General features: G+C 48.1%; 1 protein-coding gene across 1 annotated transcript in view; it reads left to right on the top strand.

The window, feature by feature from the left end:
- The window catches only part of CLCN1 (chloride voltage-gated channel 1), a 28,550-nt gene extending 4,691 nt beyond the window's left edge, over nucleotides 1-23,859 (top strand). Inside the window, exons 6-23 of the mRNA XM_010999339.3 lie at nucleotides 986-1,063; nucleotides 2,101-2,179; nucleotides 7,140-7,265; nucleotides 7,578-7,662; nucleotides 7,882-7,983; nucleotides 8,284-8,368; nucleotides 8,638-8,787; nucleotides 13,522-13,591; nucleotides 13,784-13,894; nucleotides 15,477-15,690; nucleotides 15,935-16,068; nucleotides 18,024-18,268; nucleotides 18,561-18,672; nucleotides 19,012-19,091; nucleotides 19,329-19,367; nucleotides 22,478-22,582; nucleotides 22,676-22,762; nucleotides 23,367-23,859. Coding sequence (XP_010997641.2) covers nucleotides 986-1,063; nucleotides 2,101-2,179; nucleotides 7,140-7,265; nucleotides 7,578-7,662; nucleotides 7,882-7,983; nucleotides 8,284-8,368; nucleotides 8,638-8,787; nucleotides 13,522-13,591; nucleotides 13,784-13,894; nucleotides 15,477-15,690; nucleotides 15,935-16,068; nucleotides 18,024-18,268; nucleotides 18,561-18,672; nucleotides 19,012-19,091; nucleotides 19,329-19,367; nucleotides 22,478-22,582; nucleotides 22,676-22,762; nucleotides 23,367-23,738 — 2,274 coding nt within the window. The 3' untranslated portion in view covers nucleotides 23,739-23,859. The remainder of the gene's footprint in view (nucleotides 1-985; nucleotides 1,064-2,100; nucleotides 2,180-7,139; nucleotides 7,266-7,577; nucleotides 7,663-7,881; nucleotides 7,984-8,283; nucleotides 8,369-8,637; nucleotides 8,788-13,521; nucleotides 13,592-13,783; nucleotides 13,895-15,476; nucleotides 15,691-15,934; nucleotides 16,069-18,023; nucleotides 18,269-18,560; nucleotides 18,673-19,011; nucleotides 19,092-19,328; nucleotides 19,368-22,477; nucleotides 22,583-22,675; nucleotides 22,763-23,366) is intronic.
- Nucleotides 23,860-27,308: the final 3,449 nt, after the last annotated feature.

Below are 27,308 nucleotides of genomic sequence, written 5' to 3'. Positions count from 1 at the left end.
GAAGGTCCTTGTCCTGGGGGCAGAATGACAAAAACGTCAGAGCTGGGAGGGCCTTTGAGCAGAATCTCGCACCCTGGGCGCTGTTGGCATTTGGGGCTGAGGTATTCTTGGTTCCGGGAGGTCTTCCTGTGCATTGTAGGACGATTAGCAGCCTCTCTGGCCTCTACCCCCTCCATGCGAGTAGCAGCCCACCCTGTGACAACCAGGATCTCTCCAGACATTGCCAAGTGTCCCCTGGGGGCAGAATCTTCCCCCAGTTGACAACCACTGCCTTAGAGATAATCCAGACAAATTCTGCGGAAACTGAGACCAAAAAGAGGCTGTGCTTTTTTTAGGGTCATGCTTGTGGGAGTTCTTGCCCCATTGCAGCCAGAGTCATCTTTTCAAAATGGAATCAGGAAAGTCTGACCTCTGGTCAGGAACTGTGAATGGCTCTCCATTCCTCTTAAAAGGAAGTCCATGCTTCTTCCCAGGGCCTAGGGGGCCTGCAGTGATGGGGCTCCTCTCTGCCAGCCTTCTGTCCTCCCAGGCTGCCCCTCCTTCCTTGTGCTTGGGTGACAAGGCACTTCTGTTCTGCCACCACGCAAGCTTGCCCCCGTATGGGGGCTCCTGCATCTGCGGTTCCTCCAGCCTGGAACATTCTTCCTCCTGACACCCAAGTAGCTCACGCTCTCATTTCCATCAAGGCCCTACTCACTTGTGCCCTCCCCACCCCACCCCACCCTCTGTCTTGTCTCTCTCTGTCTTCTTCCCCTCTCTCAGCTTCTTCGTAGCCCTTGGCATTTTCTGAAATGATGATCTGCTGGGGTGTCCCCTCCCTTCCTCTCTGGGATGAAGCTCTGGGAAGGCAGAACCTCTTTCCTACCCACATCTGTATTTCCAGCCCCTAGTAGGTGCCTGGAGCGCCCGATGTCAGTCCATGAATGCCACCAAGCCCCCTCCTGGCCCCTTGCCCCTGACCCCCTTTCTGCCTCCTCTCTGCCAGGGCCCTTTTGTCCACATTGCCAGCATCTGTGCTGCTGTCCTCAGCAAATTCATGTCGGTGTTCTGCGGGGTGTACGAGGTAAGGCTGAGAAGGTAAAATGAGGCGGGGCTGCGCGCTCGGGGTGTGAGGACCGGCTGCCTTGGCTCCGGGCTGGCGGGGGCGACGCTGAGCCGGGCATTGCGCTAACCGCCGCTCCCTCGCCCTCCACACACGCGCCCCACACGCGCCCCACCCGCCTACTCCAGCCACACGAGGCCGCTGTTCAGCCTGTGCCGGTCCCTGGACGCCCCTCCCTTCCCCATCCTTGCCCCTGCCTCGGGGTCTGCACGTGGCCCGCTCCTCTGCCGCCCCGGCTTCCATTCCCCTCCGCGTTTCCCTCCCGTGCCGCCCCTGTCCCTTTGTCGTTCCCGGTCCCCCACCCGCCTGGTCCGCGCGCTTCTCTGTTGCAGACAGTGCCTGGGCGGCTTGATCTCCTGGTGCCGGCCTGCGCGGTGGGCGTGGGGTGCTGCTTTGCAGCGCCCGTCGGAGGCAAGTCCCACTTCCTCCCTACCCCGGTGGCCTGAGCGCGCCTTGGAAGGGGGGTGGGGTGGCTGCCACAAGCTTCGGGGCGGAGAGGGGTGCTCGCTAAGGGACTGGTGGGTGGGCCTTCAGGGAGTGAGCTGGATCACAGCCCCTGGTCTCCAGCCACCCAGGCTTTTATTACCAGAGGGCTGGCTGTGTGTTCCTTTGAGGCTGGTGGCTGTTTCTTGCCAACTTTATTGGTGCTGTTTGCAGTCCTTTCCTGTCTCCCTGGCTATTGACACTTTTTGCCCTGATTGCCCACATCTCTAGCCCCTCTCTGGTGACCATTTATTGGCTTACCTTCCTTGCATATATTTGCCTAACATTTATTTCATTTTCTATTTTTGGCCTTGCGCTATGAGGTCACTTCCTGTTTGCCATAGGAACTGAGTTTCTCTTGGCCTGGGATGGTTGAGGGGAGATGGGGCCACTGGGATTCCCTGTGACTTAAGCCTCTCCTTCTGCCTTATTCCCCACCCTTGCCTGTTCTCCTTTCCTCTCTGCCCCCACCCCACCCCTCCCATCTGCCTCTGTGTCTGTCTCTCCCCTAGTAGCAGCCATACTATTACACTGACATGCTGACGGTGGGCTGTGCGGTAGGAGTCGGCTGTTGTTTTGGGACACCACTTGGAGGCAAGTGATTTACCCCCACCTACAGCAGTCCTCTTGGCTGTCTGCTCCCCACACAGTTTTTGTCAGCATCCCCAAGGACGAGTATTATCCGTTAAGACCAGACTATAACAAGAAGAGCTTTTAGTGAGCAGTTACTATGTGCAGCCAATGTTCTAAGGACTTCACATCCATTTCTGCCCAAAGCTGTACGAGATCAATATTAAAGAAGAGAGAGAAGAGAGTGACTTGAGCAAGGTCATCCTGTTAGTAAGTGGTGGAGCCAGGAAGGAAAAGTCTGGCAGCCTCTCTGGTTCCTCTATCTCTACTAAAATCTTTCTGTATTGTTGGATATTTTTGCCTTTCACTCCTTACATCTTCTAATAGGGGACTCCTATGTATGTTCCTCTTTTTTTTTTCTCTTTAGTCATTCATTTTTGTGGTTGTTGTTTTTAACTGAAGTATAATAAACATCTCTATGTGCTTCCTTCTCCAAGGGAAACTTACCTTTGGTTGTATGTTGTTAAGGAACAGGAGTTTAGGTGGATCTTATTTAGATTAATGGTTAGCTTTAAATGAGGGCTACAGATGGGAGTTAAAGGGTCATTATTCCTTGACAGCAACTTGAAACTACATTGAGCTCTTTCTACAAGTGTTAGACGAAGGGTGACCTTTCGGATTATTTTCCTTGCCCTGGATGACTAACCAGTGGGCCTGGTCAGAGAAAGCTGTATCTGTTTATTTACTCAGAGATATCAGTTGTAACCAGATTAAGAGAACAGGGATGATATAGATCATTCATTTGATTCATGGGTGACAAAAAGGACACGCCATGTTGACATTTGGAGAGGCAAAATTGCAGGAAAGGCATGTGCTTCTAAACGCACCAGCTGTTAGAGGACACTTTTGATTACATTATGAAAATGTAATCAGTCTTTCTGTAGAAGAGTCTTCATGAAGCTCAGATGACTTGGCTCAGGAATGATACATGGATAAACATTTAAAGTGAATGAAAATGTCTCTGCTGACTTGTACTGACCCCACACCAGTGCCCGCAGCGGAGGGAGAGCAGGTCAGCGAACGTGTCGGCTAGCGTCCTGTTTGCACTTCCGTCGTCAGCTCTTGTCATTAAAGTCTTTAGTCCCCAGCAGTGAAGGGTAGCGTGTTTGAATTTCTGCACACGTTAAATGTTCACACGTACGTTTATACCCACTTTCGCCTTTATTTGGTCTTTTGCCTTACAAATCCAGAAAGTCTGAAGAACATTTTTAGACAGGCAGAATTTTGTTGTTTTTCTTTTTAATCAGATTCTTTTTAAAGTGATAAGCATATAAATTTTTTGCATAAAACTGGAATTTCTGGGATGAACGAGGAAGGTTTGTCATGATCCTGTGAAGGAAATAGGAAAGGCAAATAGGAAAGTTGCAGACAAAACATGGCTCTTGACATAAGAAAATTATCAAGCATTGAAAATTTAAAATGCCATTTTCAGGATATCTGTATTAAGTGGCAAATATTAAATGGACTTGCAGGTAACATTACTTGATTGGTTTTATTTTATGAACATAGACCAATTCTGAAAGCAAAAATTAGTATTAAAATAATTTATTCACTATGTAGTCAACTCTTAATTCCTTATACCAGTGAAAGGAATCTATGTCAACATTTGGCTAAAATGACAGACATCTTTTTGCTTCTATATGTGCCCTCTGCCGTGAGCCCTCTGGACACTGTGCTGAGTCCTGTGCTCTCAGGCACCCATGGCTGAAAGAGTAGACAGGCAGGCAAACAGACCCTCACAACCTACTCAGAGAAGCGTCCCAATGGCAGTGTGGGCAAAGTGCAAGGAAGACCGTGAGAGCAGCGTCTTCTGGACAGAAGAAACAGCATTACAAAGATGTAAGGGACTGTCATTACCACAGATGAGTATTGCTAGAAGATTCAGAGGAAGGACTGACAGGACATGAGTCTGAACAGGTATCTGGGGGCTGAATTCTGCTGATCCTCATAGGAAATGCACAAGAATGTAGATTTCATTCTTTAGGCTAGAATTTACCCAAATGTGTTTTACAAAACACAGTTCTTCATGGTGTTAATAGATTTAACATGTAAACAGTGTTCCAAGGCCAGATACGTTGGAAAATACTGTGTTAAACAGACAGTGTTTTTAACTGGAGAAGTTATCAGAACGTTTGATGTGCTGATCTGCACTGTGAATATCCCAAATATGGCTCGCATACAGCATGTCCCACAGAATCTTTTGCAAGGATCTTCTTACGGGATTCATTATCTCATGGGCTTGACTTAGGGAAATGCTGTGATGGGTGAAGGGGAGCCATGGAAGAATTTCAAACAAGGAAATGATGTGGCCAGCTTTGGCAGATATGTGCGAGATAGAACTGGCCTGTGGATTAACAGGATTTATCCAAGATTAACAAGAGTCTTCTTGTTATGGTTATAGTCCTGTTGCTGGATGGTGGGAGATGGAACGGGGCAGAGGCAGAAGAGACAGAGAACAGCATGATATATGTGGGTGACAGAAAATAAAGTTGATGGCACTTGGTGGCTGATTTATGTGAGGATATGAAAGATAAGAAAGGAGGGGCAATTTATACTAACTTCCAATTTTATAACAAGGAAAATGGGGTGGATAGCAGTGCTGCGAGCAAGATAGGGGAATACAGGAAGTGAAACAGGCCTGGGGGAGTTGATAAATTTCGCTTTGAATATGTTGAGTTTGAAGTTCCTGTGGTGGATCCAAGTGATGTCAAATAGGCTGCTGGGTCAGTGAGTCTGCAGTTCAGGAGATGAGCGGAATACGGGACGTTGTTAACCAGTAGGTTAGCACGGAGGTGGTAGTTGAAGCCATGGGCGTGGATGCAATTGAGCTAAGGGGCCTATGAGCAGCAGGAGTCAGAGAACAAGGACAAGGCTCTGGGCAGAGACAAAGGCGCCAGAGGAGTAGACAGAGGAACCTGGGGGGTGGGAGGAGAGAGCAAAATGACGGAACCAAAGAGTTCTGAGAGTTTCCAAATGCTGTTTGTGTTTTTAGTGCTTTGTTTCCTCTGAGCAGCACATTTTCTGTTTGGCTCAGGCAGGTACTAAAATTAGCTCTCATTCCAAAGTACACAGTGACAGACTGTTGGGGAGAGTGTCCCAGAACCACACCGTGGGAAAAGAAAATCTAGCCTCGGATTTCAAAAATGGGTAGTAAAATATTCATGCGTTTCATAGTTTAACCAAAGCCAACCTGGGTTTTATTCCTGCTAAAGGGAAAGAGAGGCTTGCTCCACCGGACTCCCCGCTGTGTCAAATCCTCCTTTTAGGCCCAGGAGGCAGCGGCCTTACCTGATGAGACTGGAGGCACAGGGCCGAGGGCTGATTGGCGAAGCTCTGTGTCCCATCTATTCTCTCCGGCTGGCTTTCTTCCTTCCCCTCCCCTCCCCTCCTCTCTGTTCATACGTAGAACAAGCGTTGAGCCCTGTACCAGGCTCTGTGTTAGGTGTTGGGTTCCAAGGAACTTTCAGTCCTGGGGGAACTCAGCGATGTAAATAAATAACTGTATCCGAAAGCGGCAAGCGCTCTGGTAGTGACACTGGGCTAACCATCAGGAATCCTCTGCCCCAAAGGCAGCAGCTATCCACGAGGGAGTAACCGTGAGGCCACCCTCCCCGAGGCATAAATGACTTCCTATAACCAGTGACTGTCACCTATGGAAGAGAGGGTGGGTTCCTGAGGGACTCAAGGGATGTGACTTTGTAATATAGAACAGGGAGGAGAGAGAGATGTGAGATGTCACCAGCAGAGGGAAGGAGGTGGCGGTGTAGGGCCAGCCAGCCCGAGCCCCAGGGAGAACAAGGGGAGAGGGACCTTACCAAGTTCACGGGCTCTCTTGGGGCTGGGCTGCTTCTCCGTTCATCTAACTATGGGCTGCATTTCCTTGGTTTTCCTTCATCATTTTTGATAAAGATGAGGCTTAACCAGGTGATAGGTGATTCTGTCTTCATTTTTGACTTGGCATCTAATCACAGTCCCCTCCCTTATTCTTTTTTTTTAACTTTTTTTTTTACATTTTTTATTGATTTATAATCATTTTATCCCCTCCCTTATTCTTAATATATTTAAGGATTATTTTCTTCGCAACTCTTGAGTCTGTCTTTTATGTCCTTATTAGCGTCCTTGCTCTGTCTCCACCAACTCGTGCTCTTTATATGTCTGCTTCCTCATTTTCTGCTCCAGGATCTACTGTCAGAAACAGTACAACTTAGCTTTCCTTCTGCCTCGCCCACCTTTCTTAAACATAACTGTTTTTAACTTCTTTTGCCTGTTGGTTTTCCCCCTGGCTTTGTTTCTTTTCGGCTGGGTTTTTAATATTTTTTTTTTAAGTAAGACAAATCCTCTTTCTTTTCTTGCAATATTCAGTATTGTCAGCTCTTACAAAACCCTTTCCTATTCATTTTTCTTGTTTTTCCTTAAGAAGTTGCGATGGGGTGCGTGGTGCCCAGGGGGAGGGAGGAGAGATTGAAGTGGGTGTTAAGGAGAGTCCCTGTGAGTCCTGAGCTCTGCTTGGCCCTCTGGTGAGCTCCAGCTCTGGAAGCTTTCTCTCTCGTAACTTTTCTGCAGGAAGTTTTCAGCAACATTTAAATCCCCGTGGATATCAGACAACTGTGAATCCCACCCTACCCTGCTTTCTAAGGGATGGAGAGGGCATCACCACCTGACCCTCACGTGCTGTGTGTTAAAACCCCTCATTTCCCATCATCTCTGTACCTTGCTGAACCGCATCCCTGACCTGCAAAAACCTGCTAGCATGAGCAGGTATATGGTTAAGAGTGTGGGACACTCCGAGAGATCATCGCTTCCTGCCACTGCTTCTCATGATTCAAGTTTCAGCAAAAGCTCCTCAGCTCCCGGGGTGGGAGGCTGGGAGAGAGCCTTATACTTCTGTCTGCACCTGACCTTCCCTACTTCCTTGTCCCTGTAGGCGTGCTGTTTAGCATCGAGGTCACCTCTACCTACTTCGCTGTGAGGAACTACTGGCGGGGGTTCTTTGCAGCCACATTCAGTGCCTTTGTTTTCCGAGTGCTTGCCGTGTGGAACAAGGATGCTGGTAACAGGGGAGCCCTAGGGTGGGGACAGTGTGAAACGTGGAGGCTGGTAACTGGGCTTGGAGGGGAGCTCTAAGGGCCGTTGCAGAAAAGGAATGGATGGCATTATTTGGGAAGTGGGAACAAAGCCTAAGGGCATAGGAAGAGGATAGGGGAGCAGCGTTTATGCTGGTAGCATTAGAAAAAGGAATCTAAACAGAAGAGGAGACATTGGCCTTGGAGGAAGCTTTAATCCTGAAACCTGATGACCTTGGTTCCCCTTTGGCGGGTTTCGTGATGCTCCCACCATGATCCTTGGCCTTTCCCTCCTATAGTCACCATCACCGCTCTCTTCAGAACCAATTTCCGAATGGATTTCCCCTTCGACCTGCAGGAACTCCCAGCCTTTGCGGTCATCGGGTCAGTGGGTTTGTCTGCCCTGGGACTGGTGAGCCAGGGGTGGGGTGTGGCTTTGGATTGGAAGGGATCCAAGATGGGAAGTGGGGGCAGGCTTGCACAAAGTGTAAACTGTTGAGGGGAGGTGGGTAGAAGGGGAGGGTGGGTGCCTGGTATCTGTTTCCCTGCGGTGGCTAAGTCCGAGGGACGAGGGCTTCGTTTGTGTGTAACTTCCATCCTCAGGATTTGCTGTGGGTTCCTGGGAGCTGTGTTTGTGTATCTGCATCGCCAAGTCATGCTCGGCGTCCGAAAAAACAAGGCACTGAGCCAGTTTCTTGCTAAGCAGTGAGTCACCACCCTTCTTCTGCCCTACCCATTTACTTTCTGGTTTCTCCAAGAGTTCCTCCCTTTTAATCTTTGTGGAAGACGTTAAATGCCTCTAGGTGGCTTGTGATAAAATATGGAAGCCCTGACAGTCTACTCGGGAAGAGTGGCGTGGTTTCCCCTTTAAAGGCTGCTTGTTGGTGGAGAGAAGGTCCGTGTGCAATGACCTGAGACTACAGTGGACAACAGGAAACTTGGGCCTAGACCAGAGTCCAGTGTGATGCTAAACCAGGATGAGGCTTCATTCTGTTTCTTTTTCAGCCGCCTGCTGTATCCTGGAATTGTTACCTTTGTCATCGCCTCCTTCACCTTTCCACCAGGAATGGGTCAATTCATGGCCGGAGAGGTCAGCTCCAAGGGAGCCAGGGGCAGGGGGTCAGGTCACTGAACACATGACTGGGACTAAGCTGGGGCTGGGCCACACAGACAAGAGGAAACAGCACAGATGTCCCTCAGGCTTCTGAACTTGGGTACTTGTGCCTGAGGATAGAGTCTCTCCCTGAGAAAAAAGCAAAAGGATCCTACGAAAAATGAGTTGGGGAATCGGTTCTCTTGCAAAAATGGAAGTACTGAACACCCCTGAGAACTGCCCCCTTTTGCTTCCTCCTCTCACAGTTGATGCCTCGTGAAGCCATCAGTTCCCTGTTTGACAACAATACGTGGGTAAAACACGTAGGGGACCCGGAAAGCCTGGGCCGGTCTGCTGTGTGGATCCACCCCAAAGTCAATGTTGTTGTCATCATCCTCCTCTTCTTTATCATGAAGGTACCTACACTCCTGACTCCCGAGCTTCTGTTTCCAATCTAGGAACCAGGGTTTGCACAGGGGAGGGGAGGGGAGGCTAAAACTTCATTTGGTCTTTGTCCAACCTGAAAAGAAATAGCTTGGAAACCGGAGCATAAGTAAGTTGCTCATCTGTAGAAGTGAACCATTTCTGGGTTCATTGTTCCATTCATGTCAACTTAGGGATGGTGCCATAATTATTATAACCCTTCTAAAGGTTCCACTTGCTAAATTGTTGATACGTCACGGCAGCCAAGTAAATAAGGGCAAGATAGAGTTTAGCAATACACATAACTGTAAAAACCTCAAATAAATTAACCAAACCCCTCCGCCTATTAGATAATTAGGAGCTTCATTCCCCATGTGTCTGATTATCAATTTTTTAGATGATTTACATATCCATTTTTCCCCCAGTCTAGTGGGTAATCTCTTTTCTAGAATTACAAAAGGGATAAAATATTTAAATCAATTTTATGAGTGACTATAAATAATTTTTATAAATGTTATTATTCTCTATCTAGGTAGTGAGGCTGGGAAGATTTTGCTATTCTTAAACCAGTTTCTTCTAACTTCAACTAGGAAACAAAAGCTTATCTCACGTGCATGCGTTCTATCCCTTACCTGCCTGTCAGGTGTTTGCAAACTTCTCCATTACTGCCTTTTGCAAATATATTTTTATTTCCATCCTTGGTTGTGACATCTGTTTCAGATGCTGATTGCTTCCCCTGCTCCCCTTTTTGGATGATTACCTTATTATTAAAGTATGTCTTGCCTGAATAATCCAGCATTTTCCTCTGCGTATTAGGGCTCTCATTTGAAAGTCTGTCCACATTGAACTTTCATGTTTTTTAATACCTTGCCATTAACTTATTCTTGACACTTATTGTGAGTCTGTGTTTCCCCAGGATATAAGTCACTAAGTTATACTCATATTTTAAGAGCTGTAGTGGGTCATTTATTCATTTATTCAATAAATATTATTATGTACCTAGTATGTGCCAAATATATAATACTTGATTGTTGAGCTTTGGCAAATTTTATGCTTATGGTTGATTATTTAAAATTTTCCTTCTTTGTGTTTTGCTGTTCATTTAGTGTGCTTGTCAATGACCTTATGATTAGAGCTACCAGGTGCTTGACACACCAGGTTCCAACTCTGTCACGTACATTCTCAGGATTTGCTGTGGGTCTCTGGAAGCTATATTTATGTTTGCTCTTTCCCATCCCATTCCAGGTGGGTTAATTGAGTCTACAGCTCAAAAATTTGGAACATCTACTTTATTAATTAGATCATTTTGATTTCTCCCTTCAAAAGATTTGATATTTCTGTCATAAAGAAGTTCTCAGTGTCTTGTTAGGAATTTGATTTTTGGAATTTCATGATAGTAATCTTCTCTAATTTATAAACCCCAACGTCCTGCAATTCATTGGTTTTTATTTTTTAATTTAAAAAATTTTTTATTGAAGTATAGTTGGTTCACAACATTATGTTAATTTCTGGTGTGCAACATGGTGATTTAGTTACACATACGTACATATTCCTTTTCATATTCTTTTTCATTATAGGCATTTTTTTAAAATTCTATAATTGAGTTTTGAGTACACAGACCCATCTGGTAACCACATCCAAATTTTTTGATGGCACCTCAGAATTTATTGTTCAATGATAATAATTGTGTTTCTGATACTTGTCTAGACTGAGCTATATGGGGGGAGAGTATAGCTCAGTGGTAGAGCACATGCTTAGCATGCATGAGGTCTTGGGTTCAAGTCCCACTACCTCCATCAAAAATAACTAAGCAAATAAATATGATCATCTCCCCCAAAATTAAAAACAAATGGAATCATAGACTAAGCTATATGGTAACTTTGGGATGATATATACTTTTGAAATGTTAGGCATTTGAAAATTTTTGGAGAAACAGAATTCGGTATATATTTTCAACATTTCCTTCACACCTCACCTCACTTCCCCAGATTCCCGAGTATATATCTGGATTCCACTTCACGGATTCAAGTTTATTCTGAGAAACCAAGGATTATAGAGAAGGACTCAGCTATATGGCACTATTATTAATTTCTCACTGAATTATATCCTTGATCATGTTTACGTCATAAGTGAATCAAGAAAAGAAACTCACACCTTTGGGGCTGTATTTCAAGCCCAACTGTTTGCAGTAGGCCTATAATATTCTATAATATTTTAAATATAAAACCATTCATTGCTCTAAATCCATGATATTACCTAGTTATCACTGCTTCCAGCATTTTCACTGTCCTATCATTAGACATATAAGCGTACCCTTATTATTTCCAAAGCGTGGGCAAGCCAAGCTAAAATTTTGAAAGTGACCAGAACTGTTTTTCCAGTCTGATATGAAATTTAGCCTGCGTGGTCTTCTGGCACTATCCGTGCTCACAGATCAGGGTCTCAGTCCAGCTCCTTGGTAGCATTGATGAAGGGAGCTTCCATCTTCTTCAATCTTAAGACATGGAAAGTGCCATCTTGTTGTAAGTCTGGCGCTTTTACAGGAAGCATGAATATAATTACAGCTTCTCAGTTTCCCTTTTACTAAGTCTACCGTTTCTACCTAGTATCACGAGTTCTCCACCCAGCCTGAGGCTCTGTAGAATTCTTCTTGCCTGATCTTCCTGTGGTTCCTTCTTGTGAAGGGTCTAAACAGAGGAAAATCTGTGAGGACGGGTCTCTAGTTTCCCAGTTCTCTAGAACTGTGTGTTTAAAATCTTGGGGGCTATTTGTGTTCCAGATCACCTACTTATACTGCTTCTGGATCTTCCCTTTCATGTGCTAGTAGCTTAAAACGTTTGCAAATCTCAAGTGGCGTTTTCTGTGCTTTAGGAGCTGGTGACTTCAATGTCCTCTGATCCTGATTCTGCTCTTACACATATCTTGGAGGATAATCTAAAGTTCATCCTCTAAAGCAGATCGATCAGCCACGTATTATCTGTATTACTGGAGCTCTCAGATTAAACTGAGCCTACAAAATCCCCTGTGGCTTTCATGTACTTATTCCAAAGAGACAGGAGAGAAGAGTTCAAGGGGTCTCAAAATGTTATATGTCAGAATCTCTTAAGAAGCTTAAACTACAAGTGCCTGGAACTCCATGTCCGGTCTGATGGGGCAGCCCCCCGTGCTGTCTGGTCATCCAAGTTTAAACAAGTTCTCCCGCAAGCATGACTGTTGGAGATTTTAAGCAAACATTAGCTCTGAGAAGCTTTTTTGCCTTGCATGAATACTGTTGACCAATCTCTCTCCCTTTCATTCTTTCTTTCTCTCTTTCTTTCTCTCTCCTTCCCTCCCTCCCTCTCCTTCCTCACTTCCTTCCTTCCTTTCTTCCTTCTTTCCTTCCTTCTACATACTACCTGAGCATTTACTGAGCATTGTGCCGATGCTCAGACAAGGCAGAGACAAGCTACACACTCGAGGAATTCTCCATCCTTATCCTCTTCATTTGTACGTGTGACTTTGCAGTTCTTAACTGTTTTCAACAGTCATAGTCTGACATGATGACATATGTATCTTCCTCATCTCAGACTGTCTGGGATGAAGCTTCTCAGAGCCTTTATCATTGTCTCTTGAGGTCAGCCCTGGCTCCAGGGAATCTTTGTAAGTTTCATAAAATTAAGACATTTATTTCTCATTTGTTTACATTAAAGTTGGTGCAGTTTTTAAATTGTAAACATTTTGATCCTGGCAATTTGTTTTGAATTTAGCTGCCGTCATCTTTCACCAAATCAGTTTGAGATCTTTTTCTAAGATTGGCTTACTTATTTTGGAAGTGATATGTAAACCTGTTGCTTAATTTATGTATCATGTTTCATATTTTAATTTCTTTGACAGTAATTTCGAAAGTTCAACCACTACTCCTTTTCCCACTATTTCTCAGTTCTTGTGTGTTCTTTGCCGTAGAATGTACATACTGCTTTTTCTGAAATCATCTCAATTTTTGTAGGACCACTACCTGGCAACATTGGCCTTGGAGAGCTTTTTTTTCTATTATACTGGCCGATTTTGTCAGCTTTCTCAGTGTACTCTTCCAGTAGGGTCAGGACAGATCTGTTTTCTGATCCTTTGTCTAAGGTGATTTGATGTTAAAGGAAATGGCTCGGGCAGGACAGTCTTCACTCCAGGTTCCCTCTTGAGGTTTGCCATATATATGGCCTCGTAAATGACCATCTTGAAGCTAAGTCAGTCACCTAGTAAGTCACGATGACTTTAAGGTGTCTGCCACTTAGAACTAGGGGGTCTTTTTTCAGAAACATAATCTGGCCAGGAAAAGATATCCTCCAGGTTCAAGAGTTTCAGGCTGGTCTGCTGAGAGGACCTTTTTGGGCTAAGAGGATACAGTGGGCTAGGGCCTGTTGGGTCAGTGACAAAGGAGTCCTCTAGGGCTCCAGTCCTTGTTTTGACTGCCTAAAGGGAAATATTATTACTGCAAGTAGGAACAATTGGGATTAACCATCTGGAGGAACGTTCTTACGGTGCTGTCTTTGGTGATCTCTTAGCCTGAGCGTCCCATGTTTTTCTGGAGGAAGGGAGGGAGACAGACAAGACGGCTACCAGAAGGATAAGCTATCCCAGGATTTCTATAACTCTTGAAGAAGGAAGGAGGAGGATAGTGGGAAGGGGGTTGAGTGTGTATGTGTGTTCTGGGCAGAGTTGAGAGGGTGTCTTGATGTCTCTTTTCACCCCAGTTCTGGATGTCCATCATGTCCACCACTATGCCCATACCCTGCGGAGGCTTCATGCCTGTGTTTGTGCTCGGTAAGTTCTGATGGGAAGTCTGGGATCTTACTGATGGCTGCAATCTAGTGCCCTGGGAAAGTAAGGAAAGACCGGGAATGCTGGGGGCTTGTATTCGGTTTTAGTGCCTGAGGAGGGATTGGCTCTGAAAAAAACAGAGGATAAGGACTTTGGATCTCTCAACACCTTCCTTCTTCCTTTGTCTCTCCCCAGGAGCTGCGTTTGGAAGGCTGGTGGGAGAGATCATGGCCATACTATTCCCTGATGGTATCTTATTTGACGGCATCATCTACAAGATCCTGCCTGGGGGCTACGCAGTAATTGGTGAGACACACTCCACCCTCCTGTAACCCCACGTACCCACACTCGAACTCTCCCATGACATCTTCATCCCAGGCTACACAATATGTTTTAATGTAATGCTATTTAATTCAACTTTTATTCAAATAATCAAGCCTTGGCTCTGACTCTCATTAGCTCTTATTTAACATCTTAGAGCCTTAGTTTCTTCACGTAGAAAAGGGATTATGGGGATTAACTAAGATGATAAGGATGAGGGCGCCTACTATTGCCTCTGGATGTTTGGTAAAGGCTTTTTTTTTTTTTTTTTCTCCCAAAGAATCATGGAAGCAACAGTGCAGGTGACTGGCTTGAACACTCCTAATCTGCAGGGACTTAAGAGCACATGACTCAGAGCTAGGAAACATGGGCCCTGGACCCACCCTTGCCTCTTGTCACCTGGGTGACCATGGGGCAAGTTAGCTGCCTTTCTGCACCTTAGTTTCTTTATTCTAAAATGACTTCTGAGATAGCTTACAGCCTTAATATTCTGAGAGTCTGAGATCTTTTCCATGAAATCTATAGTCCTAGCCAACCAAAACCATGTCTAAGAGGGACCAGTATATTCCCCAGAATCATTATGCCTGCTGCCTCCCTCCTGTCTTCACTGAAATCTCATAGACTCTAAAGCCGTGCCTCCCTTTAATATAGACGAGCATATCAGCTTTATAGGCAGCCTTACTTGCCCACCATAGTTCTTTGCCAAAGCCTCTTTCCCCAGGAAGAGTCCCCTGCTCTTACTCCCCATCCTCATGCCTGTCAGGTATCCCCGCAAGCTTGCTGGTGGACATTTCCCAGTATGCGTATCTCCTGTGTCAGTTCATGTTCTGGAGTATATTGTGTGCACCATCCAGTAGACTCATACCCCCGATATTTTCCTTTTGTGACTTTTTCTTGTCCATTTTCATGTATGGCTTCCCCAGCATCTTTTCTCATAGACTATCCCCGCCCCAATATTTAAATAAGAAATACAGTTAATGCACTAGGGCCTGTTTGGGTTGGTGGGAAAACATAACCAAAAACAAGTAAGGCAGAGTCTATCTTCAAAGAGCTTATGGAATCATGTTTTAGATCTGCAAGGGCCTTAGAACTGATTTAATGACCCCTTTCACCTTAGAGATGAGAGCGTGGGGTTCCAGAAGAATCAAGTTCTACTCGTACAGTTGAGAAACAGTAGAATCAGGGTTCCATTGCTCATAAATTGTTGGCATCAAAACCTGAGGTCCAAAGCAAAATGCTGTAAATGGGTTTTTAAATGCTCAGTTAAGAGTGATCCAAACTTTTAAAAGCAAGGAGTAGATAGCGCATCACTATCTTTATTTTACAGATGAAAAACTGGGCACTCATACATTTTTGTAAATTGCCAAAGGTCGTAGAGTGAGATCAAAATGATGATTTTCTAACAGTTCAGCATTCTGGCCCCCACTCTTGACAACTGGTTATCTCAGTGACTGTTGGCACTGACCAGGGTCATGTCTCCCGATTCTAGCTCCCTCCCGTTACATCCCCACTTAGCCTCCATGCCAAGAACAGCCCCCCTAACCCACAGTCCTGTGTCTCATTTTAGGAGCAGCAGCGCTGACTGGCGCAGTGTCCCACACAGTCTCCACAGCCGTGATTTGCTTCGAATTAACGGGTCAGATTGCTCACATCCTACCCATGATGGTGGCTGTTATCTTGGCCAACATGGTGGCTCAGAGCCTGCAGCCCTCCCTTTATGACAGCATCATCCAGGTCAAGAAGCTACCCTACTTGCCTGACCTTGGCTGGAACCAGCTCAGGTCAGGGGCACCAGCTGGAATTAGTTCAGATTTGATGGGGTTGGGGTGGGAGGTTCCAAGACTGAGAGTGAGGTTAGGGTCAACATCTGGAAGCACTACTTTTAAAATTATTTTTATATTCCCATGTACTTAATAAATGTTATACGTGATCAAATGCATGGCAAACATCACAGGAGGAATGGAAGGGACAGCAAAGGGACAGGCATATGGTGGGGCTAACCCCCCGTGCTTTCTCCTTCCATAGCAAATTTACAATCTTTGTTGAGGACATCATGGTACGTGATGTGAAGTTTGTTTCAGCTTCCTGCACGTATGGGGAGTTGCAAACCCTGCTCCAGACCACCACGGTCAAGACTTTACCACTGGTCGATTCAAAAGGTCAGTGGGAAGGAAGGAAGCAGTTAATGACCTGAGCTAAGGCTCCACAGAAGTGGAGGAGGCACTATGGTATGGCCCTGTCTGTAGGGGCCACCCAGTCTGCTACAGGGAGCACCCAGCTTGTGCTCCTTAGGGAACATGTCATCTTCAAGGAAGGAAAAGCATGGCCACAACACAAGCACAAGAAGACAAAGATCCAATTAAAGAAATACAGTTGAGTCTCATTATTCCTTGTAGTTATGTTCTATAAAGTCACCATTAACACTGAATTAGGGATACTATACTGAACCATTGCTCCTAGGGGAAATACAGGGTTAGGTTCCTGCAAACTTCTGGTCACCACATTTTTTTCAAGTAATCAAAGCATACACTTGTCTTATGTGTGTGTTTCTCCTTTAAGACATCTTATTTACTATCTGTTGTTAATTCAGTAACATTGAATTCGCCACGACCAACAGCACGATGGCTCATGGCTGAACAAAATTTATCTGACACAAGTATTTTCTCCTTAAGTCACATCGCAGCCTTCTTGCTAGGGGGCAATTTTAAACAGCAAAATCACCAACACAAAACACAAAAATGCAAAAAGCTTGGCATTCAATGAGACCAGGAAAGGAACACTTGCTTATAATATGAAAGCTGGGAAAAAAAAAAAAAAGGCACAGCATTACTTTGTTCAGACTCAGCTGGAAATCTGTTTGGAGGGGGGTGGCTCAGATTTTTTTTCTACTCTGCATATGCTGTGAATGAGGGGGTGAGCGTCGCGAGGACTTATTTTGGGATACAAATATATCTTAGGCAGTAGGTGAATTTGTAAATAGGGAATCTGCAAATGAGGCTCAGCTGTCAGTCTTACAGCCTCTTACGTGGTCCTCTTTGCTGCTTAACTAAGTGATAGCTGTTCGTTACAATTTGAGGAACAGATGAAATTGTTCCATATGAAGGAGGGGACAGTTTTAAAGAGCAGTGGTTTCACCTCTTTCACGATCCTTTCTCCCCACCTTTGGCACTTGGTCCTGCTTTGTATTATTTCTTACTGTGGTCTGTATAACTGTGTGTTATCTCCCTCACTAGGCTGGTTGTTCTTGAGGGCAGACACTATAACGCCTGTCTCCCTCAGACCGCCTCCTTATCAGTAGTTAGTAGATATCAGATAAACACTTGTGTAATGTTTGAATGAATGTAATAGAGACAATCATGTAGGACCATTTGGAGCCATTTAAATGGTTAGTTCTGATTTCAGATCATCAGTGTATTAGTTAGATTAGTTTTAATATTTTTCCAAATAATTTCCCAAACCCCAAACACCTTTTCAGTGGTCTCTAAAGCAGTGGCTTCTCATTGGAACAGAGGTGCAGCCCAGGAGGTGAGGGCTTTTATAACAATGACTAAGACCTAATAGTAAGGTTTGTCTCAGTAACACTGCCACAGTCTTGTGGCCTTAAAACTTAATGAAAATGGTAATTATAGTAGCAGAATGCTGATAAAGATATAAAAGACCTTCCCAGGAAATGTGGGCATTTTATTGACATCTAGTAGGAGCCAGAATCTTTAAGTGATGAAGTATCAGTTATCCTTGTAGACGTCTTTCTAAGTATATTCACATCTCTGTCTATGAATGGATTTTGATATTTCTTTTTTTGGAGACAGTGTTGATTTGCCTATTTTAATAACAATTTCGCCTATTTGCAAACAGTCTGTGTGAAGGCTGCATCAAAATAAATACAAATTAGCACCAATTAGTGTACTGTCAGTTGGGTCTACAAGTTCTAAACGGGTGACATAAAAGGGATCGAGTGAGGTCAATCCTGAAAGACTTTTGAAATGAATTTTTAGGAAGAGAGAGTAGGATCTGAAGACGGGGGTGCTGGGCTTCTGTCCCTGAGTTCATCTTGCTGAGCAGGGTGAGAGGGGGAGCTGAGCTGGCCCTCAGGCTGATCTCAGATCTCCCCCAGAGTCAATGATCCTGCTGGGCTCTGTGGAGCGGTCAGAACTGCAGTCCCTCCTGCAGCGTCACCTGTGTCCTGAGCGGAGGCTGCGGGCAGCCCAGGACATGGCGAGGAAGTTGTCTGAGCTGCCTTTCGACGGGAAGGTGCGGCTGGCTGGGCAGGGGCGCCGTGGCATCGGGCCCCAGGGTCGACCTGAGTCCTTCGCCTTTGTGGATGAGGATGAAGATGAGGACCTCTATGGGAAGCCGGAGGTGACCAGGCTGGGAAGGGCTAGGGGAACAGGACAGATCAAGACAAATGGGAAGTAGAAAAGGGGAGGGTTAGATGCTGATCACCGACAAAGTCAAAGAGACTAGTGCCCCTGGTTCCAGGGACTGAAGGAGATAAGGTTGCAGATGATGGTAGCAGAATTCAGAGGGATAGGGGACTTCTGACAGGGGAAGAATAGCATTAGATAGATTTCCCAGGACACCAGCTGGTAAAGGCAGGAAAGTACTAGGCAGCTTCTTCTCTGGGACTGAGAATTTTTACTATTCTTTACAGCTGCCTCCTCTTCCTTCTCCTCACCCCTTTCCTACTGCCCCACTGCCTTCTGAAGAGCCTAATGGGCCCCTGCCCAGCCACAAACAGCAGCTGGAAGCACCGGAGCCTGCAGGTGAAGATTCTCCCATCATGCCCCTCACCCTTGCCTCATGCCTTGTGGGTTATCTCTGGGCACTCCTCAACCTACAGGTTACTACTGTGAGGGGGGGTGAGGCCAGGGGATGGTGGCGGTGGGGGGATTCTTTTCATTGAGTCTCCATGTTACTGTCCCAAGGCATGGGGGCAAGGGCTGGACGAGGAGGGTCGAAGAAAGAGTGTCTGTGGGGGTGAGGTGTGTGGGAGAAGGACCTTTTGCAGCAAAATGTCAGGGACTCCTTGGGGCCCCTGACCGTTTCCTCCCAGGATGGATATTGCTTTGTTTCCATTTCCGTCCACTCACCACTCCTCTCAGGTCAGAGACCCTCCATCTTTCGGTCCCTGCTGAGCTGCTTGCTGGGCAGAGCTCGCCCCACAAAGAAGAAAGTGACCCAGGTGAGAGGAGCTGTGTCCACGTCGGGGGATGAGGGAAAGGGGACTTGTCTTTGACGAGTGAGAAACCTGTGATCCGTAAGTCGGGAGGGAAGAGGTCCCAGCAAGGAGGAGACCCTTCCTCGTATGGAAGGGACGAGGGGTTGGAAAGAGACATCCGTGTCCTGGTCACGGAGAGATGGCTAAGTTTCCAATAGGAAGGAAAGGGGAAGGAACTTGGACCTATGCTTTTTTCTCTAGGACTCAACGGATTTAGTGGATAACATGTCACCTGAAGAGGTAAGTAAGGGGAACAGCAATGTGGGGTGGACTGCTTTGTCAAATGAAGACGTTGCTCATTGTTTTGACCTTCATTGTGTTGTTGTAAGAGTAAGATGCAAGTCTAGGCAGGAGAGTCTTGTTTTTTTTTTTTTCAGGAGAGCATTTTGAGAGGTTGTAAATGACTATGAAGAGGGTTCTGGGCACACTGCTCGGAGGTTGGGGCACATGCTGGTGGTGTTCTCAGGGGGACCAATGTCATTTCAGAGGAGGGAGATTTTGAGCTTCCATGTGTAGATGGCCCCATGGTGCTAGAATGAGCCTTAGACCTTTTAGACCTTAGGGATATTCTGGACCTGGCAGAGACTATGAGGGAAGGACGAGATTTACCTGCTGTAGCATTCACTGGGCGGCCAGCACTTGCTGAAACTGATGTGGAAGAACAGCATGGAAACTAAAATGGGGAAATCAGTGCTTGGTAAGGTTTCAACGCTGGATTGATCAGGGCCCGGAGATAGTGGACAACTGGAAAATTTCAAGAAGCGAGACTGGGAAGGACCACAAACTGAGAGCAAATATTGACAGTGGTGCCTTGTGGGGACAAATGCCTACTTTCTAAAGGAAGTAGTTATGGAGTCCATGAGAGAGAAAATCCAGCGTTGAGTGGGTTTGGTTGTGAGCAGTGAACAGAATGTGGCCCAGCGATTGGAAGCAGGCAGCTGAGCTGTGCTGACTAAAACTGCTCTTGGGTGTGGAGAGACACCAACAAAATCCATTGACTATGCCTCAATTTGAAGAAAAAGAAAGAAAAGAAAAAAAATCCATTAGCAACCATTCCGTTTAGTGAAAAAAGAATACGCGCTTGCTGCAGAGGCTGAAAGGTAGAACTTTAAAAGTATGTAGCTGATGAAATACCACAATGCGTATTATCTTTAAATAAACATCTATTTGGATATCCAGCATAAATACGTGCTAAAAATTTAAAGTACTCAGGGCTGGAGGAAGGGGTGGTGCGTGACAAGAGGGAAAGGATGTTTTCCCCTTCTCCCCATAACACCCCTCAAAACACACACATTTCCGATAAATGACCTGAAAAATCAAATGGATGATCACAGAGGGGAAAAAAATCCAACTCTTCCTTCTGCCTACAAACAGGAATCAGATGGGTCGTGGCTACAATTAAAGAGCACCTCACTAGACACTGAAACCAACAATACTTTTTTGGATATATCAAAGAGAAAAAGCCGACTCATTGATCAGTGAGGTTATTTAATGACCGCTGGAAATAAAGGGCAATCGGGGATAAAAAGAAGAGAGCTCACATGTTTTTAGCTGATGTCTTTCTCAAGGAAGACGTTAGGCAGCTCTCAACTCCCAGGGGACCCACTGAGCCATTTTGGAGAAATAAGATTCAGCAGGAGTCAAACTTCAGGATGTTTTGAACACGGTTTTCAGACTAGATCAAGATGACACCCTTGGCAATATCAAGATGGTACCTCTGGGAACAGTGAAATAATTCAATTCTAGGTCACCAGAAGTCCTTGCTATGACTTGTTTAATTCTGCTGCTCTGTTAGGAACACACATGGCTAGTGCCCCGGTTTGTACCTGATGCTGAGCTTTTTCACGTGGAAGACACCACACCCGGAGTAGACAAAAGCTGGGGGTCCTGGAACATGATCGAATGGCAGTCAAGGTCAGAAGGCCACCTCTGTGTCATCTTGGGCAAACACTTAAGCACTCTGTGCTTCTATTTTCCCATGTGTAAAATGGAAGTAATGATAGAGTTGTTGAAGAGGATTAAGTGAGTGGAGACAGGTAAAGAGATTAGAATACTGCTTCATTCAGTGAAGGTGTTTGGTACACGTGCACTGGAAGTGGTTCTGCTGCTGTTGTTCCTTAAAGGCAGGCATAAATGGAACCACGGAGGCCAGAGATGATCACCGAAAGGTCCAGGAGGACAGGATCAACCAATCCAGGGTGGGCAAAGGCCTGCCTCCCTGTCTTATAAGTAAATTCTCTCTGCAATGTACCTGCTAAGTGGTCATCCATCCTGTGCTGTGAGAGGTGCCCAGCTGTGTGTGAACCTTTAGTCAGGGAAAGTGAGAGTTCAGAGGAGGTGTGATTGCAGTCCAGGAAAATCAGGACCGACCAGATGGAGAGTCAGCACTGTGGAGCAAACACTGGGCATGAGGACTAGGGGATGGCCTTCGGTGGTGTCCTCTGAAGCTTGGGACATGTAAATGTGGACAAACGGAAAAGCAAAGGAAAGCAGTCCGTCCTTCAGAGGGGACAGCCCGAAAAGAGATTAGAGAAAATGTTAAATTCACTTACAAGAGCCAGAGTGATACTGGCTTGTTTGGAATCTTGGGGATTTTGGCTTGCAAATCTAAAATCCAGAGGAGAGTTGGACTTTGTGCCTTCACGCTTTGATCAGAGACAAAACCAAACACCTAATTTAAACCAAACACACATACACACAGAACGGCTTGTTCAAGCCAACTAGGTGCCATGCGACCCAGTCCAGCTCTTCAAATCCAACAAATCTTCACTGTGATCCGCTGTGTAAAAGGCCGGTGTGCTGCTTTCTCCACAACACACAGCGAGTGATGCCACACAAGACTCCGCAGCAGCTCCGTCTGGTAGGCAGAGCCAAGGCCAGTGCCATTACTGAAAAGGAGAGCAGCCCCGCAGAGCGCTAGGGGACCTGAAACATGGCACATCTGACTGGGAGTGTCGGGAGTGGGGTGTGGGGTCAGGGTGGGGCCCTTAGGGAAGCCCAGGCCAGCAGCTGCAGAAGCAGAAGCATGTCTGGTCTGACTGGAGCAGTGGGAAATAAGACTGGAAAGATGGGTAGGAAAGAAGAAGCCTTTGGAGCACCAGAGGGTGGAAGAAGGAACCATGTTCTGAGTGCCTGAGGGTGAAGGTCGATTTGGGGCCTGATGGGGGCGGAAGGAGGGTGCTGTCCCCTGGGGGGAAGGGAGGAGGGCTCCTGATCTGGAGGAGCTGTGATAGTTCATTGCAGATTTCAGGCTCATGGGCCAGGGCTAGGAGGGCTGTTTGGGATTAAGACTGTGGATCTGAGGTTGAACGGGGCTCTGCTACTGGGTGACGGCCCTCCTCTGCCGGCAGATTGAGGCCTGGGAGCAGGAGCAGCTGAGCCAGCCTGTCTGTTTTGACTGCTGCTGTATTGACCAGTCTCCCTTCCAGCTGGTGGAGCAGACGTCTCTGCACAAGGCAAGTCCTCGCCCACGCCCACCGCGCACTGGCTGCTGAGGGGGCGGGGAGATATGCGGCCCTGCGCTCTGACCTGCTGCTCTTTCCTCGCAGACTCACACGCTGTTCTCCCTTCTTGGCCTCCACCTTGCTTACGTGACCAGCATGGGGAAGCTCAGGGGTGTGCTGGCCTTGGAGGAGGTAAGAGCGGATGTGTCCCATTGGAGCAGCAGGAGGAAGGGGTGGGCGCCAGATAAGGAGGTGAGGTGGGGAGGATGGTTTTAACATCCGGGAGGTCCCCCAGATTCTCCTCCTATTTCTCATGCAGAGACTGGAGGGGGATGGGGTGCAGCCAGCCGGAGGGAGAGAGGATGGCAAAGGCTGTGTGGTCCTGTGATCTTCCATGGACCTCATGGGTTTGAGGATGGAGGTTCAGGGCCTGAGTCGTGGCTTCATAAGGGTGCACTATGTGGGGTGGGGATAGAGGGAAGAGCTAGGAAGTGACTGAAGGAGGCCTGAGGGTCACTAAGAAGGGGCCGAAGGAGGACCTGGGTCAGGGGTCTTGAGATTCACTGCTTTGCAGGTGGGGCTCTTCAGCCATCACGCCCTCTTTTCCCTTTTCTGTCTTCTCCCTTTGATTCCTCCCTGCTGTCCATCTTTCTTGCTACTCAATTTCTTTCCCATTCCTTTTCCTTTTATTGTTTCTGTTCTCTGTTCGTCTCTTGTGTCTGGTGTCTGTATCTCTCACTACTCCCATCCTCTTTTCTTCCCAATTTTGTGCTCTCCCCTCCCTTCTGCTCCCCAGCTGCAGAAGGCCATTGAGGGGCACACCAAGTCTGGGGTGCAGCTCCGCCCTCCCCTCGCCAGCTTCCGGAGTACAACTTCGACTCGAAAGAATCCTGGGGGCCCGCTCCCTCCTGCAGATGCCTGGAGCCTGCCTGAGGATGAAACTGGGGCCACTGGGGCAGGGGATGTGGCTCCTGCCTCCCCAGAGACCCCGGTGCCATCCCCCTCCCCAGAGCCCCCTCTCTCCCGGGCCCCAGCCAAGGCAGAGGGTGACCTTGAGGAGTTGGAGCTGGTGGAGAGTCCGGGGCCGGAAGAGGAGCTGGCTGATATCTTGCAGGGCCCCAGTCTGCGATCCACCGATGAGGAGGATGAGGATGAACTGATCCTTTGACCACTTCCTGGACCTCCTCATAAAGACTGTCCAGAGACCTGGGCCAGAGGGTGGCTCTGTGTGGGAGAGGATATGTCTTGAAGTTGGAGAGATCGAACCAATATCTGGTCCCTGCTGGGAATTTTAAATTGTGATAGTGATAGTTTTGGAGGAGGGGCCAGAATTTGGGCAGGGCGTAGCCTTGGTCAATGATTTGGGCCATGTTCCCCCATCCCCAGACAGGCAGGTGGTTCTGACCCCTGTGAAGGGCCCTTGATGTTCCATGTTCTCCCTGAGTTTGTCTGTGCATGTGTGGGGAGTACCTGCCTCTCTCTGGCTCCCCTCACTCCCCAACAATTCCCCAGTGTTCTTGTCCTGATATCTTTCTGGCCTTGCCCATCTGCCCATCAGTTTCCCCAGGCAGGGGTGGAGGGACTGTGGCCTGCCAGTGCCATTTTGGAGGAGGAGATGGGACCACCTCATGGCCTTATGGACTGATGGCCCCAGAATATACTCACAAACTGTCCACAGCCCCTTCTCTCAGAGCCCCCCACCCTGTCCTTCACTTGCCCACAGCCACTTCCTGAAGTCGGCCTCCAGACTCCATGTGGCTCCCACTGTCTGCCCCCAGGCAGGGTCATTACCAGGGTGGTGGAAGGCCAATCCCGTTTCGCCCTCCTTTGTCCTCCATTTAAGCAGTGAAATGTGGATAAAGAGACTATCGGGGGAACAGCCTGCGAGGAGCAAGGTCGCAGGAAGGCTCTGTGGGGAAGGGGCGGTGCCTTGTGGCTAAATGGTCCTGCGGCCCCAGTGGATTTGTTTAACTCCCTCTGGCAGAAGTTCCCCCATCTCACACCACAGCTTCCTCCAGTTTCCAGGTCACTCCCTCTCCCACTGTAGTTGTTGCTCTGTTCTGCTTGTGAGTCAGCTCTGCCCTCCAGCTGTTCTAGCTGGGGCTTCTCCTGCCAAGATCCAAGGCTCAGGGCAGCTGGGCCACTGGTTCACCCAGATACTAGCCCCTCTTAGGGACTGGTTATTTGTGTTCCTCTTCTAGGGGTTCAATGTCAAGATGGCAGACTTCTCTGATGCTTCCCGCACTTGGGACGTCATATCCCTGTCACCCCAAATCAGCAACAGGGAGCCTGCCATCACCCTGCCTTTTCTCCAAGTGGTCCCAGGTGCTCTGAGCAGCCAGAAACTCCTGCTCCCACATCCAACTCTTTTGTCCTCCCCTCCTTTTATGCCTTCCTTAGTTCTGCTGTTGTGCCCCATCCCCTGCATTCTCCTCCTTCCCCACCCCATGCCCGGCTTCCATCACCCCCCCAAATAAGACACTCATAGTCAAAGGTGCCACCACATTCTGTTTAGTGCCATTGAACACAGCCAGGAGCCCTCTCCAACAACAATACATCCCTCCCCCCTCCCCAGGCCAAGAGAGAGAGAGGCTGCAGCCTGGGGAGGGGGCTGGCTGTGGGCATTGGAGCCCATGCCCGTGTGTATATATAATCTATAATATATCTATTTATATATAATTCTCTCTGTAATATATGTCATAGAATCTCTCTTGGGCCTGGGGAGGAAATGTCACATTAAGAAAACATGCTAAGACTGGCCATAAAAATGGGGATTCCCCAGACCTGGAAGACGGAGAGTGGGATGAGAGGTGGGGGTGAGGAGAGGTGATAAACTCATTCACCAAGGTTGCCTCCTTACCACAAGGATAAGAAGGAACATGTATGTGGGGGAGTGGGGGACAGTGGGAGGGGAGCAATGGAAGATTTGGATTTTCCTTTAATAAAATGAATTGAAAATAAAAGTGCACCCCCCACCAAAAGAAAAGCACTTAGCAAGAGAAGTTTCATTCACAATGATATAAAAACAGCCCTGTTCTGGGGCTGTTGTAAAACGTGCTGCACAGCCTTTAACCCCAAAGGAAAAGCAGCCCTCCCCCACCCCCCAACAGCCTCTTCCTGCACATGCCCCTCCCCTCCCCAGAAAATAGGCTATAAGCAAACCCCATGCACCCTGCCCCCAGCACCAGAGAGGCAGTTCCTCCCTCCAGAAGAGTCCTAAGAGGGTCCCAGGCCAGCTCCTCGGGTCTTCTCCCTCTTCAGAGTGGAGGGGGAGCTTCTTGCAAAATGCAGACCCCTCCACCCAACCTCTGGTCCGCAGCGATGCCAGCACCCTGGGGATGCCGCCCCACTAACGTCCCAACTCTGCTAGAGCCCTTCAGAGTTGTAATCATGTTTTGGCAGGGATCGGCGGGAACCGTTTGGCTTCCTCGGGGAAGGAGGGAGGAAAGAATGCTCCTTTAGGTGACCTTTCCTAACCCCACAGGGCCCTGAGCAAAAAAGGAACTGTGATGAATGAACCCGCTCAGACTGGATGTCCACTGCGGTTTGGGGGCGGAATGTGGGGCACGAAGGGAGTGAGACTAAGAGGAAAGGATGATGCACTGAGGGGGCGGGTTGACCCCGTGAGAGGAGGGAACTGTGACATGCAAAGCCCCAGGGACCTGCGGCAGGCGTGCGGGGCGGGGCCGGCGGCGAGGGCCGCCCACGCCGGGTCACGTGATCACACAACCCACAGCTTTAGACGAGGTGACTTCACCTACCTGTGCTCACCTTGCCTGCTCCTGTTTCCTCCAAGAACCAACCTCAGGCAGTCACCCTCCCCTCCCCCGATGACGTGGGACCCGGCCTTGGTTGCATTTCAGGTGCGTGCGCGTGTGCATGAGAGTGTGGACGCGATGCGCAGGGGCGGGGTCGTAGATGGACAGAAACACCCCAACTTTCAGCTTCCTCATTCCGTGGAAATAGAAGTCTGGAGCCTGGGGGTGAGGATGGTGTGTGCCCAGGTTCCGAGAGAGGGCCGCAGTGCTCCCTTCCGGGCAGGGGAGACAAGTAGCAGGACCCCTGACAAAGTTCGGGTGGGACACGAGGCCTCGGAGCCGGAGCCTTAGTTGGGCGTGAGAAAGGAGGGAGGTGGGACAAGGATCCTCTCAGTGTGTCTCTCCTGCCCAGGTTCTGGGGCACCACTGCAGAGGGGAGGGGCAGTGCGCTGCTGCTGCCTCTCCCGTCAACCCGTCCACCCTGGCCCCTGCGTCCCGACATCTTGCAGAAGCGCCGGGGCTTCACGTGCTGCGCGGAAGTCCCCACCAGAATGGAAAGTGGGTGCGGGAGGGCGAGCAGTTTCAGGGGTGTATGTCTCAGTGTAACCCGTCCTGGAAAGAAGAATACCCTGATTCTCCTCTCTTCCTCCTCAGGAGGCCTAGGGAGGGAGGGGGACCTGCGCGGCCCTCCTGGGAGTCCTGGGAGGAGGCGAAGAGGAGCACGGAGAGCCCACGCGGGCCGCTCCTCGGCAAACACCCTGTCCCGCCCGGATCTGACAGCACCGGACTCCTCCCTCCACCCTACTCCACCCTGAGTCCCCAAGAAGTTATAAAAATGTAGAAAAGGCAAAGAGAAAAGTGTAAACAGCTCCAGAGAATTAGGGGGTGGATGGAGGGAGACACAGCTTCATGCTTCCCTGTCTGGCCAGCACACCTGCATTCTGTCACCTGCTCAGCCCGGGGCTCCCAGGCGGGGGAAT

Source organism: Camelus dromedarius, chromosome 7 (genome assembly GCF_036321535.1).
Source record: "Camelus dromedarius isolate mCamDro1 chromosome 7, mCamDro1.pat, whole genome shotgun sequence".
In the NCBI taxonomy this organism is placed as follows: Eukaryota; Metazoa; Chordata; class Mammalia; order Artiodactyla; family Camelidae; genus Camelus; species Camelus dromedarius.
This window is presented reverse-complemented; position numbering and strand designations above follow the sequence as displayed.